The 22,898-nt window shown below is 41.5% G+C and overlaps 1 protein-coding gene across 4 annotated transcripts in view; it reads left to right on the top strand.

Annotated features, from left to right (window-relative positions):
• The window catches only part of LOC6574783 (guanylate cyclase soluble subunit beta-1), a 64,241-nt gene that overhangs the window by 1,244 nt on the left and 40,099 nt on the right, over window positions 1-22,898 (top strand). For 3 of the 4 annotated variants that reach the window (XM_015167651.3, XM_002000775.4, XM_032729001.2), the window contains exons 2-8: window positions 1,469-1,656; window positions 3,546-3,619; window positions 20,247-20,347; window positions 20,472-20,590; window positions 21,260-21,409; window positions 21,487-21,781; window positions 22,636-22,890. In XM_015167651.3, the coding sequence (XP_015023137.1) occupies window positions 1,654-1,656; window positions 3,546-3,619; window positions 20,247-20,347; window positions 20,472-20,590; window positions 21,260-21,409; window positions 21,487-21,781; window positions 22,636-22,890 (997 nt within the window). In that variant the 5' untranslated portion in view covers window positions 1,469-1,653. Of the gene's footprint in view, window positions 1-1,362; window positions 1,657-3,545; window positions 3,620-20,246; window positions 20,348-20,471; window positions 20,591-21,259; window positions 21,410-21,486; window positions 21,782-22,635; window positions 22,891-22,898 lie in introns of all 4 variants that reach the window. The other variant, XM_032729005.2, reaches the window with a different exon arrangement.

The raw sequence follows: 22,898 nt of genomic DNA, 5'->3' as shown, positions 1-22,898 counted from the left end.
AGTTGGCTCCCACAGCTCCCACAGACACTCGAGACGGCATTGTCACACTTTGCTTGGCAAGAGAGCTCCTATTTCGCAAAATGTCAAATGTTTCACGTAATTAAAATTCGCTGAATTGGAAGGCAGCTGAAGTGGGTTTGGTGCCTGGCTGCTTGCTTATTTAGTTGGCAGCCAGGTGTGGAGCGTGCTAAACTCGTCTGATTAATATGCAATAACGCCCAAATCAGTTGGCAGAAGTGGCTCAACGCAAACAACTGTGCCGAACGCTAAGCGATAAGCGATAAGTCAAACAATGATACACAGCTCGCAATAATAAAGCTGAAATAAGTACAGAATATAAATATACATATATAAACGGTGTATAAATATCCCTGATATGCACCTTAACGAGCGCGCTAATGGCACACACAACTCATATACACTCACACACAAACACAAACACTCGCGCGAGCGGGCAAGATAAAAATCGATATTTTAACTTGGGCCTTAAAAACTTGTTAAACTTTTGCGGCCGCTCCAAGGGGCATTCGTCTTACATTTGACTTGGCAAAACGGGGCATATCCTAGCAAACAGCTAAGCATGCAGCAAGGACTGCCTCTTCTTCGTCTCTTTCTTTTTGCCACCCAGTTGCATGCCCCAACGTGTGGATTTTGCAGTGTTGCTGCTGGCTTAGAAATGGGTGACGCCTTAATTGCCGCACACTTGGTGTGGCGCATAAATTTTGGTGCTACGCTTGACTTGCTATACACACACACACACACATACATATACGCCCATTTAAACTGTGTGTGCGCTCGCGAGTCTGTGTGTGTAATTAAACTGCGCTCTGCATCCTTTGTGCCGCTCGTTGTTGCCATTTTAGCTGCTTTTCGCATGCCTTTGTTGTGACCCAGTTGGGCTGGCATCGTGTGCGCCTTTGGCAGTTACACGTGTTGCATGTGGCATGCAACAAACAGGCTGGCATGCAATAACAGCTGCAATAAGCCGCCAGCTAATGGCGAAACATATATGGCAAAGCACCAGCTAGCAGCTCCTTAAGAGCTCACTCGCACTCATTGGCATATTTGATTAGCATTTCGTTTTCACAAAACATAAGAAAGAAACAAAAAACACCAGAAATGAAGAACGGTGGGGCGTGGTCCCTTGACATATGCAAGGCGCTGGCCAAGCCCAGCCCAGCCAAGCCAGACCAGGCTAGGCCAGGTCAGAAAATAAATAAAACCAAAGGCCAACAAAATTTAAACGAAGCGAAACGGAACGAGCGAAACGAAATGCAAAGCTGAAAACATTGTTAAGCCGATTTCAATGTTTAAATTCATGAAATATTCATGTCCATTGTGGAATTTCTGTTGTCATCTCAGTTGCCCACACAAGTCCTTAAAGCTTGTCCAGATACTTAGTTGAACTTGAACTCGAATATTTCACTATAAATGTGTCAACAATTAAATTACATAAATTCAACTCTAGCTCCCTATGGAAATAAATTAAATAAAGTGCTAAACTGAAATCCATTTCAACTCGATAAATATTAAATATATTCAAAGCGTTATGCATCACATATGATAAACAGTAATTTGTGCAAGTGAATTAAAACGCCAGCAAAAACTCTTTGCATTTCAACCAACCAACCGAAACTCAAACAGCCGGCCAAAATGGTAAGTTAGAGCATTCAGAGGGCACTCGAAACGAAATTGAGTTCATGCATGAACAGACCCGAGAACGAACTCAAATAGCATGTCATCAATGTATTGAAATATTTAATTGATGGCTCGACTAAATGATAAATTAAATTTTCATAGCTAAAAATGCGAAATGTTTCAAAGAAAAAAATATCGACTAAAAAAGAGAAGAGAGAGCAGAATAAACAAATGCAGTTTTTGGAAGGAGGCAAAATGTTTAGATAGTTGAGAGGATTCATAAATGATTGATGTGGAATATTGAATATAGAATTGATGGATTACTATGCATATAAACAGAATGGTAGAATAGAGAAAATATTTTGCTAAAATATATAATAAAATACAAAAATCTCAATTTGAAATATTAACAAGAAAATATAATATTATTAACCGAATCAAATTTTTATTAAGATAATTAAAAATTATATTTTATAAGAGATTTTGCAAAAATAAATATGTATATAAATGATTTCTAGTCATGCATAATTGAGAGTATTGAAGTACTACCTCATACACCTCTTGAAAACATCAGCTCAATTTAGAAAAGAAAAAAAAAAAAATTGAATTATTAAATAAAAAGATTATATATGTGAGCATCGTAAATTTATGTGTATATATAGACCACAGCATAAATAAACTTGAAATGTTATTTAATACACATAATACGCAGAAATGCCGACGTATCCTGATTTTATGACATAAATCAAACATTCAAAACCAAAAATGTCTCTTAAAGGCCTTAGGTAGAACAAATTAAATGCCAAGGACAATGATAAGATTCAACTTGGCAAGAATATCAACTCAATGACAAGGCAAACAAACTTCACATGTTGACATGTTACACACACACACACACACACACGCAAACACACGCATATAGAGGCACTCAGAAGGACCCACATCAGCAGCGTTCCTCATTTAATGGTAGCGATTTTCGCATTTCTTCGCATGCTTTTCCATTCTATTTTTAAATTACGTCAAACTGACATCCGTGTGCAATTGTTTGGCTCTAGTTGATGTTTTTTGTTTGTATATGTTGTTGTTGCTGTTTGTGCTAATGCTGGAACATTTCAATATATGCACAACAAAGGCAATAAACATCAAATATCGGTTAGATATATCTTCATCAGGCAGCTAACAAAGAGCAACAACAGGCGTATACGCAATGTATGTAAATATATTTCAAGTATTTTCCTGGCATGCTTTGCATCACTTCCGGCGGAAGCGATTGATTGTGCGCCATCTTGCAATGCTCTATGGGCATGTAAGAGCGTTAGAGTGCTTCACTCGCCCTCGCTCAGTGTGCGACTTGATTTCGCATAACAAATCAAATTGATTGCTCGTCGGATACATTTAAAAGAAATGAAATGCGCAATCCTTATTGATTTCACATTTTTAACAACATTTCGCAGGCCCCAAAAAAAAAGTCTGAACGAGTTTTCCATCATACTGCCTCTCTCTCTTTGAATTTGTTTTTTTTTTTCTTGTGTATATTTTCATTTTAAAATTTTTTTAGCCATGCATTCTTAGCTGAAGTCCATTTTATTATCACTTTATTTCGCCAGCGAATGTAATTAAAATGTTGGCAGCATTCAATTTAACTGGCACTTTTATGATTTCATTTTGAGTGGCCATAAAAATGTTGCTGTAATTTCTGAATGGTCGCCAGTTAAATTTCGGCATTTAGATAAATGAAATCCAGATAAAATACCAACAATTCAAGTATATACATATATATATATATATATATATATATATATATATATATATATATATATATATATATATCTGTATATATACAAATTTATTTGGCATTATCATGTAACTGTCCCATAATAATATGATATTATTATTTCCATTTGCAGTATGGCTTTGTTAACTACGCCCTGGAGCTGCTGGTACTCAAGCATTTCGGCGAGGAAATATGGGAGAAGATCAAGTAAGTAGCGCCAGCACTGACGGACAGACAGACGGAAACTCATTAGACGCGTCTAATGCGTAAACTAGCATCGTCTTAAGCCACAACTTGGCATATCATCAGAAATTAATGTGCGACTTTTATTGTGCGCTACAAAAATAAGGCAAGTTTCCCAGAAACGGCAGCCCAAACAGTTGGAAATGCGTTTCATTGTTTTGCGGGATGAAACGGGCAGTGGATGTCTTGATTAACATATTGTATTATGCGAAAGTTCATTAATTTCGTTAAGGCAGCAAACGTATTTATGAAGATACAGATGCAAATGCTGCTGATTATTAGCATGTCGTATATTTTATGCAAAATTGTTGGAGTTGGAGCTTGAATGGAGGACACAGAACTAGCTTAGGCGAAAGTTGCCAAACGGTACAAGTTGAAGGTATGCATTTTTAATTAAAGCCAGGTAGCAGATTGTCTTAACAGAAGTGCCGAAATACCTTAAAAGAAGAGAAATCAGGTGTTTTGACTAAGTTTTGTAGTTATAATATGAGTTGGGATCTTTCGAAAACATATGACGATGAGAATAATGATAATTAAGGTTTAAGATACTGTTAGTGGTAATGATAATGAGAACAGTAATAACTTTGTTGAAAAGGACAAGTAAGAACGTTGCAGTCGGGTCATTATAATTTGCCACGCCCCTACTGGGCGGATCTTAAAAATTTCAGCACATTATAGACAGACAGACGGACGGACAAGACGAACATGCACAAAACCAATATACTCATTTCACTTTTGCGATTGAGTATAATAATAATATTAGTTATGTTGATAATAATAAACCTGGCAATGCCAATATCAATTGAAATAGAAATTATAATGACACTGGCATTGACGATGTCAATAGAAATAGCAATAATAATGACAATGACAATGATAATGTCAATGGAAATAAAAATAATAATGACTATGACAATGACAACGACAATGAAAATGACAATGATGATGTCAATAGAAATAGCAAAAATAAAAACAAAGACAATGATAATGAAATCAATTAAATATTAAATAATATTATTTTTAATTGATAATGGCAATAGAAGCAAAAATAATTTCAAATACTAAATGATAAATACTAATGATCATTATCACAATATCCACAACGTGTCACTCGCTAATGTAATTAGCACAAGGGCTGACTTAAACAAATGACATCGCTGTAATAGCTAACGACTTGCTTTAATGAATCCCGACTCATTTGAAATGAATCCCTCATGACACACATAGAGACACATAAACACTTTACTAACTGCCGGATGTGTGTGAAAACAATTGTGTCCCGTGTGAGTGTGAGTGTGCGTGTGTGTGTGCGAGTTTGTTTATGTTATTTATTTACTATTCAATTGGTGTTGGCCTGCCTTTAGGGCAGCTGGCATCAGTTACAGTTTAAGATGCTGCTGCGAATTGGCATTGTGCCGCATTTAATTAATAACTAATATAAACATAAATTTATGCGTAATTGTGTGCCAAACACTATCCGCAATTAACTAATTATCCATTTTTCATGTGGATGGAACGTGCTGCCACGCCTACGCACAAGAGTACATAAATTAGTTATATGCTGTATAAGTATGAGTGTGTGTGTGTGTGTGTGTGGGTGCAAGTGTGTGTATGTGTGGCATATAAACAAAGCAAAACACGCGTCGCATTAATGTTAACAACGATTTGTGGGCCTAAATGCAGCGCTAGAATTAACGGATATCCGCCCCAAAAATGTCTGATTGTGCGTATGAGTGCGTTTGTATGTGAGCTCGTGTGCGTGTGAGTGTCTGCAGGCAAATACAATTCGCATTTATCTTAATTAAGTTATTGATATTGCGTGTGTATTTGCTTAGCGCCCGTTTCTGCCTCTGTGCTCGCCTTTTGGAAGTCATGGCTCTGCCTGAGTCATGCGTTCATTTCTCTTACTCCTTCTCCTTCTCCTGCTTCCGTTCCGTTTGGGGTCTTTGCGCCACTAGGCAACCAGTCACCCGTTCGAGCATGACGTCAGTGAAGAGAGCAGCTCGGACTGTTGCTAATTGAGCAAGATTTATGATTTTTGATTGCCTAACCGCAAGTCAGCTGACTGAGGAACTGACGGCATTAACTGCGGCCAGCAGAAAGCAACCCTTTTAATTATCTACATGAAAGGCAACAAGCAGTACAACCAGAAAGCTAACTTTTCTCATTTATTGAGCGAGAAGACGCTCAGCTTAGCCCCGGCCTAAACGTCTGTCGCTGCCAATGACATGACTTTAATTACATTGCAGCCCGTCGGCAATGACAGTGGGCAATCACTGCAGCAGAAGCAGTGGGTCAGCGGGGCAGCGGGGCAGCGGGGCAGTGTGGCTGTGTGGCAGTTGGCAGTGGCAAGAACCACACTTATTATACAGCCACTTGAGGCACCCAGCCATTGGCATTGACGTTCGCCCACACTTGAGTCAACAGACACACACACACACACACGCACAGAGAGAGAGTAAAAGAGACAGAGATAGACTTAAATATATTCAATTGGCGCTGGGCGCGTGTCGTGTTTTCTTTCGATTCCAAGAACTGAGTTGAAGTCTGTGTGACTGTCTGTGCGCTCGCACCTTCAACAGGCTAACGTGCAGGACATTACGAAATCTATTACAGAACATAACACGATTAAGCACGATTTCTTCGTAAAAACGACGCTTTGCATATTTGTGTGTGCATTTGGACTTTTGACGGACTGCCGTGTTTTAAATATTATATTGTGTATGCTCGTGTTTATATATATAATATATATAATAAGGAAACTAAGGAAATAAATACTCGGGAAATAAATACCAGTAGCATGTCTGTTGTCATTTAAGAAAGTTTTAGGCATAAATGTTTTGTAGCCAACGAGTTAATCTTCGAGGGCAGTTCTACCAGCACATATACCATATACAAGAGAAATTTCTATAGTTTCGTATCAAATTAAGCGTATTTGTTTATTGTATTCGATATAAATTAGGCTTTTACGATTATTATGTTAGAAGCTTTATTATGCTAAAAAGAGGGAATACTTCAATCGACTTGATTCGCTACTATTTAATACGAATACATAATATTCAAGGATGTTCACAGCTCGCAGCTCTTAAACCTCTCTGAAAATATATATCACCGCATTCCCGCGAAATGATCGTGTGTCGAAAAATGAAATTTCACAGAAGATTTTTTATTATTATTTAAATTTTGTTACTGTATGTTAGCTTAAATTGAAATTCTTTTCCGAAACTAGAGCGAATTCACTTCTTATTTTTGGCAAGTATGAGAGTCAGACGTTTTCTAACCGTTTTATATTAAAATCTCAATTTCGCAAAAATTCAACATATGATCAACATTTAACATACGATATCAAGTTTAAGCTCACTCTAAAGTTTATACTCCCCAAATACTAACAAATATATTCAAATAAAATCTATTGAAGTAGCACTTGAGTATTTCATTAATTTACATCTCATATACCCTATAATTTAATTTTTTAAAATATTTTAAAATTATATTTAGTATGAAAACCGTTTATTCAAATATATATAGAGGCCAGAATTCATTGCCTTGTGCTATCGTCACACACTCGCATCTCTAGCAACGCTCACAGACAAGAGTTGACGTCCTCGTTTGCCTCTCGTTTAGTTGCACTCGAAGGCATTGTCAAAGCGTTCATTAAAAAGAAAGCAAGACCAAAGGCGAATACCATTGACAGGATACAAGGAGCCAGCGCATACGTGCGTGCCCGTTATAACTACTGTCTGTGTCTGCGTCTGAGTCTGTCTCGCTATCTCTTTCTGTGTCTGTGTGTGTATGTGTGTGTATGTGCCTGCGTCTGAGCCTTCAGTATGAATGGCAGTGGCATTTGCCTTGATTGACGCACTGCTGACCGCAAATGAATGAATGTGTTTGACTATCTATCTCTAGCTCTATTTCTGTCTCTCTCTTTCCCACTCACTCTTTCCCTCTCTGTCAGTCGGCCTCTTGTTGATTGCCTTTAAAACTGACAGCTGCTTTATTTAGCTTTAAAGCCAGAAGACGTGGCTATTTAGCCTTCGCCTGCACTTAATCAGAATCTCGGCGCTAAGTGCTTTACGGGCTGCTTCTGTTACTCTTTATCGTTATTGTTGTTGTTGTTCTTCTTGTTGTTGCCGCATAATTGCAAAGCATCAATCTGCAAATGAGCTTCATTAATTTGCCACATAAATAAGAACAAACACAAGATTGAGCTTAAGCCCAAAGCAGCTTCAACTGCTTGGAAATATTAGCTTGAATTTTACTTCTGTCTCTTCGCGTGCTCTTCATAAATGGCTTAAGTTGGGTATATTATATTATTAATAAATATATATATATCATTCAGTATGAATAGAGTTCAGAGATAGAGAGAGATATTAAATCATATTAATAAAGCCATTTATATGAACAAATGCTGGGGATTGCAGATTAAAAGTGCATAACTGATTGTTGTAAACAAGTTGCTTAGAGGGCATCTTTAAGTCGAGTAATCTTTGGCTAATACACTTTCAGCTTTTTTTTTAGCCCTGCGGCTTGACTTTGACTTTGATGTGGCACAAGGATCAGAAAGATTGAGTAGCGGCTCGTGCACAATGTGCGTTGGCTGATTCATTCGTTGAGGCCGCAGTGCTTGACATTAAAGCTCATGAGAGACACACACACACACACGCAGACACACATGCACACATGCACACACGCACACATGCACACACGCACACTGTTGGCCACGGTCAAAGTGGCAGTTGTTTTGCTAATACACAGAGACCGGAAATGTAGCTGATCCCCCCTCCCCTACCGCCGACAGCAGCCCACAGCGGCGCACATCTCTCTGCTGTGCTGTGCTGTCGCAGTGTCGTTTTATTGTTATTGTTGCAAAAGTCCTTGTTATTGTTATCGTTGCTGTCGCCGCCGCCGTCGCCGTTGCCGCCGTTGCTATTGCTGCTGTTGCTGTTATGCGTGTTTGTGGCACTTTAGACAAAAATCGATTTGCCTATAAAATGCTTTACACACACACACACACACATACATACGCAGACATACTCACACGACCACAATAAGGCCAAGCTGCATGTGTCGGCATGGCGTCTAAGCTTCAAGGACCGCCCCCTTAAAGCCACCCGCCCACAGCTGTTTGTCTGTCCGCTCGCCCGTCCGTGCGTCCATCCGTCCGCCCGTATGTATTCCAGTCAACATGCTTGTGCGTAAGTCTGTGCATATGCTGGCTCAGCTGAGCTGCTGTGCTTACTGCCAAAAATTCACTGCTAATGTGTCGCTCCCCCGCTTCTCCTCCTGTCACTCTGACTGACCACACAGCCAACTGGCATGCGGGCAACTGGGCAGCGATTGATTATGCACACATTGTGTGCTGGCTCGCTTCAGAACGCTTTCAACTCAATTTCGCCTGGACCCGAAATAACCCTGGAGGGGCAGCTCGAAAATAACTGGGCTGAAAATGATTCAAATTTATAGAAATTTTGATTAGATCGATGACAAACTAAAGTGCTCAGTCACCTGCCCTGGCAGCCCAATGGAATGATGAAATGGATGGGTTGCTTTTGCATCTAGGAACAATTCTTATTTTCTTGTTTTTTTCCTTTTTGATTAGCTCGCTGTTGCGTTTGGAATTGTCATCAGGGCCCCAGAGCGAAATTGGGCCATAATTCTGCGCGACCTGGCCCTGTCGTTTGGGTCGCAGCTAGTGGCATGGAAAATGTGATATATTGACAGAGCAATGGATTAGCTAGTAGCTAGCAGCTACATACACGCGTCGCCTTCACTAGCAACACAATTTTCGCTACGCTTCGCTTATTGCGCATACGCCCAGTGCGACGTCGCGGCATGTGAAATGCAAATGGACCTGAGCTGGGAGGCTGGCAGGCGGCGCGAACACATTTTTGCAACTTATTAACTTTGTAAGCGTGGCAGCTGCGACAGCTGCTGACAAATCTTAAAGTATCATCAATCATCATTCCGCCATACTGCGGCTGGGCCAAGGGATAAGGATAGCGAGGCGCACCCAGTTTGTCAGCTAGGCGCAGACTTTCAATCTGATGGGACTGCACACGCAATTGAATCCTTTTGGCTGTCATTAAATATACATTTAACACGCGTATTCACACAAAATCACTTCGCTAAGTGCCGCCTAAAAAGCCGAGCATAACAATTTGATTTCGCTATATTTGCTTCATTCAATTTTTCCTTTTGGTTTATGGCCGTAGGAAGGCCCATTAGCCGCCTTGTCCGAGCTTCATATTACAGTGCTTTATTTTAGCCAACCATTTGTGGGCCCTGCCACTCTTTAGATATTCATATCAGCACACACGCTCGCAATCGCACACACACACACACACACACACGCACACGCACACAAATCCACGCCCGCAGCATTATGTGGTGTTTTCCTCTTTCTATTTTTTGTTTTCTGCTTTTGTTGTTGTTGTTGCTTTTTTTTTTTCACACGAAAATCGATCGCATTTTCATGGCAGACATTATGGAAATTCGAGTCGCTTTTCAAGTGTTTGTCTGTGTGAGTGACGGAAATGGCATTTCTCAGGCATGTAACGAGTTGAGGGCGTGTGTGTGTGTGTGTGCAGATATGTGTGTGTGTGTGTGTGTGTGCTAATGCGTCAACAAATGTGCGTTGGTGCGTCTCAAGTTTCAATCCCAACCAAAAAGCCGTTTCGTTTTGCTGGAAAAAATGCCTCTAGTTTTAAATATACAAAAGTTGCCAGCGGTGTGCGATATGAATGTGTGCATGTGTGTGTGTGTGTGTGTGTATCGCAAGCCAACACACATAGACCACAACAAACAATTCGGAGTGGAGTCTGTGAGTCTGCTGGATGCTTTCTTTTTATGCATGCTCAAACTTTTTCAGCTGAAGCCTATTTGAAAAACATAAATAAACGAAAGCAATGAAAAACGACTGATTACAGGGTATCTAATAGTGTGACACTGACGAGCTAAACAAACTTGTATTGAAACAAATTAGAAGAGCGAATGAAACCATATTAAACTCAGTCTCAATTTAATTGCTACAAACTTTGGCACAAGTTTCATAAACTTTTTTATGGCCACATCAGTGGCTACAGGGTATTTGGGCAGAGTCATCAAATCAACCCTTTCTACACCTGCTGACTACATAAAATATCGCCAGCTTATTTTCAACTTTTTCGCTCTGTTCTGTTTGTCAATTTTCATATCTCGCCTCGAACTGTCGCCGATTGTTTTCGACAGCTGAACGCATCCAATAAGATCTTTATATTGACTGTCGGGAGGCGTGTGGCAGGAGGCAGGAGGCGGGGGCATCTGTCCCTCTACTTTTTCCCTCAGCTATGCCAGCCTAAATGCCTCTTCATTTGACACGTTTTCGCACTTATCGCCGAGATTACTTTTCCCAATGATTGCATTTCCGTTTTCTCTCAAAGACGCTTCGCGGCGACTTCTTGGCTTTCTTTTCGTCCCTTTTCTTGTATTCTTCTTCTCTGCTTTATTTGGGCTGCTTCATTTATTGTTCGTTTGATTGCTTCATATTCAGCGCATTGGCACACCAGGTGTAGCCACGCCCATGTCCGCAATTTATGCTTGTAAGTTGGCGTTTTATGTGCAGCACTTTTATCGCTTTATGAATAACGCCTCGAGTGCGTGCGCTCAAAACTTGGCCACGCGGCGCATACGTAATGTGAATAGCGGCAAAGTCGACTATGGCTCTCATCATCGCCAGTTATGACTTCTCAATAACTTCCTTAGACGACCCTTCCGTGCGTCCAGCTCAAAGCGAGTACATTAATCTAAACCAAAGCATAATCGAGTTGTACGCTCGACAAATGTTTATAGACTGGCAGGATAAGATATGAAGAGCATCACAATTTATAAGAAGAATTTCAATACATATATTGAAATGGTATAAATTGAAGAATTGCTTAGATTAGTCAACAGGTAAACCAAAATACAACAAAAATCAACGAATGCAAGTATAAAATTCTATAAAAATAAATGAATTGAATAATCAAGTGAGCTATAGAGATATATTATACATACATATAATCAAGTGAACTATAGAAATATATTCTATACACACATATATACATATGTATATGTACGTATATAAACCTAAGCCTGAAATAATTCACTTATTTTAAGACCATCTATTCTATATATATCCATATCCAAACGCTGATTGTTAATTCCGTTAGACAACGCGGAATTGAGGTCATTCCGCTCTGCTCCCGTCCCAACGTGATAATCAAATCCGACTTCAGCCCTAAGGTGCGAACAGTTTGTGTTGGATTTCTGGCGAAAAGCTGTTGTGGGCCGTGCTTAACTAATTTCCAGCTCACTTGCCGTCAAATGCTAATTATAAATTTATCGACTTTCGTGCCAAAACTAAAGACCGCACAAAAAGTCCATTAATTCATAATAATAACTTGATACAAGGCAAACAGCAAGCCGAACCTGCCCCGTCCCACCCTCCATCAAAAAACCTTGGGCGAGTCGACTCGCTGCCTATACCTTGACGCCATCGGGCAGGCAACAAATATTAATTAAATAAGTTAAATATGCTGGTCGCTTGTTCGGGCTGTGGACGGGGCGTATACGCAATGCCTATCGCGTTAAACATACGCCCAGTGGAGGCTTTGCGGAAAATTTCGACTGAGTTCGCGTGAGTTCGCGTGTGTGTGTGTGTGTGTGTGTGTGCAATACAATTACGTTCATTTGTAGTGTGTGGTCAGCTACACGGCAAGTCTCTGGGAGGGCGTGGCATGATGGTCGACCCACGTATTCGGTGTTTAAATGCATCAGAGGAAAAATGCATATTTATTGCATTCGAGAATTGTGTAACAGCTGTGCGTAGTTGTATGTGTGTGTGTGTGTGTGTGTGGGTGTAACGTTGCCTTTGGGACGCTGTGCAACACTTGAATGCAGTTTTTATGGCGCTCATGCAGCGGATCAACGAAGCGCAACTTCATAAATTCCTTTGCTCTTAGTTGTGTTCTCCTTCCTCATTCTCTCATTGTCTCTCTCTCTTTAAATTCAAGTGAGAAATGCAACTTGAACACGCAATTCGAAATGCATTGAATGCGATTACATTTATTCAAGTGCCTGCAACAGCGGACACATCAATTTGCTGCCACAAGCTGTGCTGCCAGCTGCCGCAACTGCAGCTGCAGCTGCAACTGCTTCAGTCCCAGCTCAAAGCAAAGCTGCACTCGTTTGTCTAACAGAGATTTCTGTCCCAGCACCGCTACGTGCCCCGCCCTCCCCCCACGCTGTTCATGCAAATCGATGACGTTGACCAGCAGCAGGCAGTGCAAGGAAAATTTTTTTTTCCGATCTGCTGATTTGCATGCAACAACGCGCACATGTCTGCGACTGTTTGCTTCCGCCTCGCACACTCACACACACACACAGACATTAAGAACAACAACAATTGAACTGCCTGCGGCAACATTGCGACTGGAAACTTGTAAACTGCAATGGCATGCCAGACCGGAAGTGTTGCCACTGTGCCACTGTCAATTTGCGACATTTTGTTTTGTTGTTTGTTTGCTTGTTTCGTTTTATTCCTTTCGCTGTTGTGTTGCCATGTTGCTGCAGCTGCCTCGTTTATGTCACTTCGAATTTCGCATTTGCTTTGAGTGCCGCCTTGGCCGTTGGGCATCATTAAATCAGACACCCTGCTAACAATATTGGAGCAATGTATACCCTGTGCATATTGCGATAATCCAAGCAGACTTTGAGGCAGATATTGGAAGCATATTTTATAGAAATTGTAAAGGCGCTTTAAGTTAAATTTTAGGTGTAAGGCGAGTCATCTCTGAGTTAAGAAAGTATCTTTAGCTTAAAATGTATATAAAAAATATATAGCATAACTGAATATTAGCACTCATACTGGGTATTAGTCAGCCAGTCATTCACTTGCTGTTTAATCTACGAGGATTCCATGAAAGACCTTTTGGTAATCCAAGTAGCTTATTACGGAAGCTGCAACAGGCGCACAAAAAGCGTTTCATATTTCGCATGCTCGGCATTTCTTAAGTTTTCGATTACGGAAATTGATTTACTGGACATTAAAAAGAAATCTAGAAATTCGGCGAATAAAAAGATACAATTATTAACAAACTTTGGCTGCCCGGAATATGTTCAGCTTAAAAAAGAAAAATGCCAAGTAAATTAAGGGCTGAATGTCTGAGAGCACCCGAAATTTCGTCCAGTCAGCAGCGGCGAGGCACAAGTCAGCCCCAGGCAAAGGCAAGGCAAAGGCAAGGCAAAGGCGGGCCCAGTCCGTCCGCATTTGGGCGCATTTATCAGCGCGTATCGACAGTTGCTAATGATGTCCTAATTTCGAGATGTCACAGTGTGCGCACAGATAAAAATGCTTGCGGATATTGGGGGAGGCAACCGGGCGAAAGTCAATCGATGAGCGGATGGCCACAAAATGCCAGACATAACAAATGGCCAAGGAAATTTCAAGATGGAGATGCCCTGACAAAGCTGCGTTCGCCACGCATGTGGACAGTTATTAATGAGCTGATTGCAGTGCCGGACAAAAGTGGAATTCATTAATTTGGCCAGCCGGGAAGGTGTTTACTTTTTATCTATGTGGCAGATTAAGCTCTGAGCCACTTGAAACTGCGTTAAGGGCTAATCATACGCAGCGTGGCCGTGGCAACGTGGCATTGCTAGCTTAGAGACAGTAAAAATGCTAAGCCGCAGCTAAATTGACTCGAGTCGGCTAATCACAATCACAATGACAATGACAATGACAATGACAGTAGGGAGTGGGGAGTGGGAGTGGCGTTGGGTATGACAATGCCATACGCAATGTGGGGAATGTGGATGATGAGGGTTAAAACTGGCTCCCAGCTGGTGGCCAGGCATGTGGCCTCCTCCATCATTAACGACGTACATCACGTCTGCCTGTGGTTGCTCTGCAGCGGTTTAACGCTAATCGCATACAAATACGCGCACACATGAAAGCCCCAGCAGCTGAGGAGGCTGAAGGAACTGAAAGGGCTGAAGGGGGGGCGACACTCAGAAGGAAAACGCAGTTTCACAAACATTCGCAAAGTACGTGTAATTGCAGAGCGACCTGCCACTGTCCCACTCCCCCACTCCCCCACTGCGGCCTGTTTTGAATAACACGCCTCAAGGATTACGACGCCCAAGTCACATAAACACATAGAGCAACGGACAAGAGCATTTGCCGTAGGCTATGATGATCCTCAAGTTACCCTTTAAAGGCCTCTGCTGCTTAGAATTTAATTTCGAGGGAATACAGAAGTCGTGTGCTCTAAATTAAATTTCCATTTAAGCCTAAGCATAATATATTTACATTCTCGCATTTCTAAATAGATTTCTGATTGAATTCCTCTTTATCAGCTTCGATGCATCCCCAGCATATCAAATACTTTTGGCTAATGGTCTCTATGCTTTACTCTGCTGACTCTTTTTCCCACTTCTAGCGCCACACAACATCGAAATGCCCTTTTCTATAATACTTACAGGGTATTAAAACATAGCCACTCTGTGGCACTTACTCCACCCCTCTCTCTCCCCCTGCATTGGCTGCAATTTGAATGTTAATTTGTTAGCCCATGTGGGCAGTGCTCAATGCTCAGTTAACGCAGCTTAGCGAAGCTCTGCGACTTCGTTTCGCAATCTCAATGCAATTGTCTGGCTTTTGGCCATATTGTCGCCTCATTTTAGGTGCGAGCGGAGCCAGGCAGCGATTCCTTTTACCAATGCTAATGCCACAGCTAGCCCTGGCCATGGGCCAACTAAAGTGTCCTGCTGTGTGCGTGTGTGTGTGTGCGTGCGTGTGTGTGTGTATCTGTGCTTCTCTATTTGCGCACAATAAAACATGTGACTCACTTGAGTTATGCGCCACATTAACTTGCACAAGTCTTAAGTGGCTTTTAACCTTATTTCGTTTCCGTTTCTACGCTGCAGCTTTCCGCAGTGCGATGCCACACGGTTTTTGGTTGAAGGGTCGCTGCAACGGCTCCTTAGAGAGCTAACCGAGCCGAATATGTAATGCACTTAATTTTCTGGAAATATAAATGAGCCTCAATTTGTTTCCAGCCAAGTGAAAGGAAATGTTCTCAAAGCAAATGAAGTCAAGCATTGATGGCTTTAGAAGAACTTGAAACTCTAATGTTATTTTTTATAAATCTGTAAGCTTTTATTTCAAATATAAACCAAATCTCTGAGCCTGCTAAAAATGAATTATCAAACAGCTTAAGCAAGCTCCAACCAAACCTTTGACTCATTCGCCTCAAATATATATGAAAAAGGCTTAAGTATTTCTCTGTGTTTTACCATTGCCCATTATCAAAAGGCCAGCAGCTTATAGCCCATGTTACGGACACAACAAAATCAAAGTTACCCACAAGCCATAGGTAAGCTGTTTTATATTTAGCTGGGCGGAGCGGGCGTGCCTCTTTAGCTAAGTGCCCAGGCATTGCGCTAGTTTTATTCTCTCACTCTCTCTCTCTATCTAGCTATTTGTGTGTGTGTGTGTGTGTGTGTGTGTGGATGACACACATGCGAAACTTAAGTTTTGAGCCGCCTACAAAGCAAAGCAACATTGTGGCAACTGTCAGGGGCATGTGCGCCAGAGAGAGAGAGAGAGAGAGATTTCATGAGCCAAGCCCAAAGCTGGCAACAAAGAAACTCGCAATTTAAGGCTATTATCGCATTAAACTCGCAAAGCAGCGCCGTCTCATTAAAAATTCGCAACTTACTGAAGCGTGGAGTAGGCATTAAAGTCATCGTTGGGATGGGCGATGTCTGATCGGCAGATGGGCAGATGGGCGAGCAGGCGCTCAAAGCCGCAAATGGCAAATCAAATTAGCTAATTGATTTGTTATCAATTGCGGTTGACTTTAGCGAAAAGTTTGTAAGCCAACTTAAAGTGGGTAAGTTGAAGCTGCCAAAAGCCAACAAGTAGTTCATAATAAAGCGATTTAGTGGCTCGCCATAAAATTGACAGAGACAGTCAGGCGGGTAGCCAGAGAGGGTGAGAGGAGCGAGGGGCGGCACGCACGCATGCCAGGCACGAAGGCAGCTGCGTGTTCGAGCCGCATAAAATCCCCAAACAAGCATGTGTGCGTAATGATTATATCCTTGCCAGCATGCGTATGTGTGTGTGTGTGTGTGTGTGTGTGTTTGCCTTGTGGCATATTAAACAATAATATTTGCACGCGAGTGCGTCAAAAACAAAATCCAGCACCAGCTCCAGTTCCACCTCCACCTCCACCTCCAGCTCCAGCTCGAGCCTGGCCGTGACTACAAACATCTAATTGCCAAATGGAACTTTCCTATTTTGGTCCTTTTTTGTTGCTTTCGGTGAGCCATTTGGCAGCCAATTCACGTGCAACTAGGTTAATACAACTGCACGAAAAACAAGAGCATTATTTTTGGACTGCTCCATTGGTTCACAGCTATTTAGCCGTCAAATGTTTGCATATTATTTGCCGGCCAGCGCCAATTGCCAGATTAGGGCACTTAGTGGCACCCACCAGACCACACCCACCACGCCCCACAATATTCAAATGAGGCGAGAGAAAGTGGGGAAATTGAATTTGTAAACAGGCAACAGAGACAAGCGAGCTACTAACTGTCGCCTTGCATTTGTTACGCTACGCTTACGTGGCGTATACTTAACGCCGCCGTGAGTGGCTGCAAATAACAAGGTGATAAATTCCCCACGCCGGTAATTAATGTGCACAGTATAAATTGGCTTAAATGCTCCAAATTAATGTTTACTTTTTTTTTTTTAGAGAGAGAGAGGGGGAGAGAGAGAGAGGGAGAGCACATTAAATAAAGAAAAAACTTTCGCTCCTCATTTCACACATTTATCGCCAATTTGATTAGATAATAAAAGCCGCGACGCAGCCCGGGCATAAAAGACAAATTCAACAAATGGGCAATTTGATGTGTCGCTTTGTTAGCTGCACGCACACACATTAACTTTTTCAATTAAGCTGTCGATCAGAGAGTGACACAAACCCAGACACGCACACACACACACAGACAGTGTTACACTTACATTGAAGTCAATAAATATCAATCAAACTTTGTTTGGGCAGGTGAGCTGTGAGAATTATCAATCAATTTTACGCTGCTGCGATTAAACTCACAAATAAAATATTTTAATTTAAATTTTATTTATTTTAATCTCTGAAACATATTAAGTTCATTCCAAGCATTAACTTTAGAAAACTGGAATATATTTAATTTAGAGATTAAAATATAAATTTTAGTTAAACTATCAAGCAATTCTAGGCTCACATTTCAATGAGCCTTGAACTGTTGGCAGGTTCGAACACTTTATCACTTGACTTCAAACTGAAACTTTAGCCAAGTTACAGTTATCTAACTTTTAAAGATTAAAATTAAAAGTTAAAAAAAAAAAAAAAAAATTATCAAACAATTTTGCGCTTCTGCGATGAAGTTCACATTTCAAATAAGCTGTGAGCTGCTGGCAGAGTCAACCGTTTAAAGAATTTTAGACTCGAAAGTTCAGCTTTATCTAAATTCATTTTATCTAATCTTCAAAGTTAAGAGTTTGCCGTTTCTCTCACATTCAATTTGAATTCGTGCTCAGACGCCCAAGACTCTGCATAAATCTAAATTTTAATTTACGATTTCTTTACACACACACACACACACACACTGAACACCACTACATATCATGGCAGCATCATAAATTGCAACCGAAAAATCAATTTCCATTTAATGCGGAAATCCCTGAGAATTTCGTGGAGAACCGCAACAGCTGCGGCGCCCACTTGGCTGCTCGCATTTTTGTGCTCACAGGAAATTAGAAATCAATTTTTATCACTTACGCACAGATTCGATTCGCCAGCTGAAGAGCTCAAACCCGGTGCACCGTCGTCAACTAAATCACATCAAGTGCGAAACAATTTTGCAACGTAGTTTATTTGCGTGCCGCTGCAAACAGCTGCTGATATCATTTGCCAGCTGCAATTTGACAGCTGCTTCTGGCTGCAGCAGCAATTCGCTGGCAATGCGCAACAAATGGCCCGCCCCCACACTACCCCCACCCCATTGTCAACCCGCTCTATACCCTTCCAGCCCCCACTAGTCGACAGCTGTTTAATGCTTCTGCTGCTGCTGCTGTTGCTGCTGCGGGAATATCAAAAGTTAGGCCAGGTACAGGCAGGCAGACAGACAGAGGGACAGAATGGCAGGCAGACGCCCTGCGAGAAAATGGAAAAACTTTCGCACGTATAACATCGACTTTGACTTGTTTTCTTTCTCTCTTTTATTTTTTGTCCATGCAATTTCTGTTACTTTTCTGCAGCGTGCGCTCTTTTCTGATGACTTGTACGCAAGGCTAAAAGGAGTTGCTCAGTTCACATGCAATTTATAGAGCTATAGAATCCATATAACCAAAGATATTTATAGTTTCTCTTTCTAAATGCAAGCCTCTGTCCTATTTTCTTTTCTTAAATTTTTCCCTGTCTTAAGTGAACAGAGTATTACGCAGTCAGTCTTCATTTGTATATATGTATGTATGTATATTTATTTTTACTGCAGAGCTGTGGTTGAAACGTTGTATTCAATTTGTTTTGGCAACAGCTTGGCACAAGTTCTATTAAATAATAAAGTCGATTCGCACATTGTTCACAACAGCAAATAACAACAACAACAACAACAACAACAATAACTAGCAATAGGTAGCGGGGAATTCCATTGGATTTTGGCTGCTTTTTCGCATTGTTATTCAACGCAAAAGCGTTGCAAGTTTGGTCCTGAATCCAATCATTGCCAAAACTTCTTTAAATGCAAATTTAAGCAGCAGTTGACTTTAATAAATATTTCTATTGAAATTCTAGAGAGTTGCTCATATTTCTTTGTTTTAATGATGCGGGAAATATGAGGTTAAATAAAAGACTGTTATGAAAAGGAGTTCAATGAATAATTTAAAGGAAACTTAAATTTTAAAATTCAATTTTGGTGAATCACATAAGTGAATCATCGACTCGTAACAAAATATATTTCATCAACTGATTCGATTCACATTTATAGAGCAACACACCCTAAATTCAAGGTATACTGAGCAAATAGGTTTAAAGCTGCAGCCTGGCAGTTCGTATATACATACATATATACGCATGTATATTTAATTAACATTTTTTTAGCTGGCATCAAAAATATGATTTTGATCCATTTGGCAGGCGGCTAAAATAAAACGAATGCCGAAAACCATTTGCAACATGCCGAATGCCCGCTAAGACTTTGGATCCGGCTTCCGTGGCGGTTATAAAAGCCAGTGCCATATGCGCGTCAGTTAGCTTTATGGCTGCTCCCGGCTAAAATACACATAAACAAGCAGACTCCCACATATACACACACACACAAGCAATTTAATTAAAATTAATGTATGTATTTTCTGCTTCTTCTCTCTTTTTTTTTTCTACTTGATGCTGCTCCTGTTGCCGGCGCTCTTCATATTTCGGCTGCTGTTGCATGCGGCCGCCCACTCCTCTCTCTCTCTCTCTCTCTCTCTCTTTCTCTTTCGTCTGACATTTTGATGGCTAAAAACAACAACAACAATAACAACGTGCAGAAAAAAGGCCATGGTCAACATGGAGGGACAATTTCTGGTGCGTCAAATTTACGATGACGAAATAACATACAATCTAATTGGAGCAGCTGTTGAGATACTCAGTAAGTAGCTGACGAGGGGCACTTAGCTGGTTATTACTGTAGTTGGTGCCACATAAAACACGGCTCATATCACGCCCCAGCCACACTCATGTTGTATATATTTATTTTTATATGCCCCATACAGAAATACCTGCCGATGATATATTGGAGCTCTTTGGCAAAACATTCTTTGAGTTCTGCCAGGACTCGGGCTATGATAAGATACTGCAAGTGCTGGGCGCTACGCCGCGCGACTTTCTACAGGTGAGCTATGCTGCACTGAACTGCAGTCAAGCCTGGCCATAGAGAACGTCAAGAAGTGATCTCAACAGAGTTGAGCTGCTGCTCTATAAACACTTTGCATAATTAAAAATGAAAATACTTGACGTTTGCTTTGGTCAAGGCTTGGCCTACGTTTGGCCTGCCTACATGTAATTAAAGCACCATTTTCGCATTTAACGCTCATTTCACATGCATCACACACACAGCATCTCATTCAAGAGCCAATGCCGCCCTCGCCCACCTGCCCGCCCATTGCCAGTGCGTTTGCTGGTGCCAATTTCGATGCAAGTCATTTTTCATGTTGCCATCCAGTTGCTGCTCGCTTTTAGTCGCATTGATAAGCATTATTTTGCTTCGCTGCACCTAGACTGTGTGAGAGCGAGATAGAACACACACACACACATATATATACTACTGTAGCTCGTTTGGGGTGTGGCCTGGCCTTTTGTTGCACTCACATTCGATTTATTTTCAATTTTCCACACTTTTCACCGCACCATCAACGGCGCACATCATCAGGCGTCCTCGTCATCCATCTGAGCCCCATTCCTTAGTCATAATGAAAAATGAAATTGAATTTTTGCTGCATTTTCATGGGAAAACATTTGTAAAAACAACAACAACAACAACAATTTTATGGCCTGCATATAGAACCTAGATGCATTGCACGACCATTTGGGCACCCTGTATCCAGGCATGAGAGCGCCTTCGTTTCGCTGCACGGAACAGGACGGCGAGCTGCTGCTGCATTATTACTCGGAACGGCCTGGCCTCGAGCACATTGTCATCGGCATCGTGAAGGTAAAGGAAGGGGCTGGTCAGCCACCTGCGCTGACACCTGCGCTCACGAAGTTAACCCGCCGCATTATCTCTTACAGGCCGTCGCATCGAAGCTGCACGGCGTCGAGGTGGAAATTGACATTGTGAAGCGCAAGGGCGAGCCCATCGACGAGGCCGAGAAGGAGCGCGCCCTGGCACGCGAGCAGCAACAATTGGACACTGAGACGACAGCTGGCGGATCCGATGAGGCGGCAGCAGATGCTGCTGCAGCAGCCGCCCAACTGTCAGCCGAACACAATAATAATCACAATGCCAACAACAACAATGCCAGCAGCAGCGGCACCAACAACATCAACAACAACAACGACGCTCAGCAAATTGCCATTGAGCCGGGTAAGCGAGGCGCAACTATTCAGGCCAGCAAATTGCTCTGGGCTCATTACGTACACTATTAGCAGCGGGTATAATGGACTAGCGCGTTCAATATGCCGCAATTAATGGCTATGGGATGTTGTCTGTAAATTACACTTTGGCCAAAGTCAGCAAAAGCAAAACTCTTTGAAGCTTAGCCAGCCGCAGGCAGTGTCTCTGACTAAGTCGATTAAGGACTAGAGATGGCCTCGTGAGAAGCGAGACTGAGGTCAATATAATAGATTTAATATTAGATTTTCAGCTAAGAATTTTATTTTGAATTGCTTAGAGGCAAATTGAGAACAGGATTAAGTTATAAAATATTTTAGTTCCCATCGTTTCGTATCGCGACTATACTTGCTCATCTCTAGAAGTGAATATTCATAGATGTCCAATTCATATATTATCTAGCGGAAATGGATTAGAGCAAACCCCTAGAGATGGTCTCTTCATCTCTTCCAGATTAAATATGATAATATTATCGGTTTAATATGAGATTTACAAGTTCCAATTTCCTTTGACTTACAATCGGTGATTAACTGAAGGGGATTGAATATTAAATATATTAAGACATCCGCGAAGACCACACAAAGTCTCTCGAGTTTTTCAGATGACAGACGACAATATTATCGATTTATCGATTTGTAAATATATTACCTATAAGCATATTTAGCCCTGGGTAAGCTAAGCGCATATTTAAGCTCACATTCCTTCGTGTCACGACAGTTTTTGCTCATCTCTAGTATCATATATAACATATATATATTGCCTGCTTCTTCTTTGCCATTGCTATTAATCTTCAATTGTAATGGCCCCAACCATTGCACAATCCACAGCTGGCGAGCAATTGCCGGCCACATCGAAGGCCACAGGCGGCGCGACATGTGGCCCACTCGTGCAGGATAGCTTCGATTGCGACGGCGACAAGGAGCAGAAGTGCCTGCGTCTGCTGAAGAACAAGAGCGACGACATCGAGCGCTATGACCACGTCCAGTTTCTGATACGCGAGATCAATGTGGCTGCCAAGTCGCAGGTCGATGCCAAGAAGGATGAACAGGCGGTCATCGATGATATGGAGTTTCTGTGCGAAGGTAACACG

Source organism: Drosophila mojavensis, unplaced genomic scaffold, assembly GCF_018153725.1.
Source record: "Drosophila mojavensis isolate 15081-1352.22 unplaced genomic scaffold, ASM1815372v1 contig_231, whole genome shotgun sequence".
NCBI classification, from domain to species: Eukaryota; Metazoa; Arthropoda; class Insecta; order Diptera; family Drosophilidae; genus Drosophila; species Drosophila mojavensis.
Note: the sequence above shows the minus strand (reverse complement) of the source record. Positions and strands in the feature narration are given on the sequence as shown.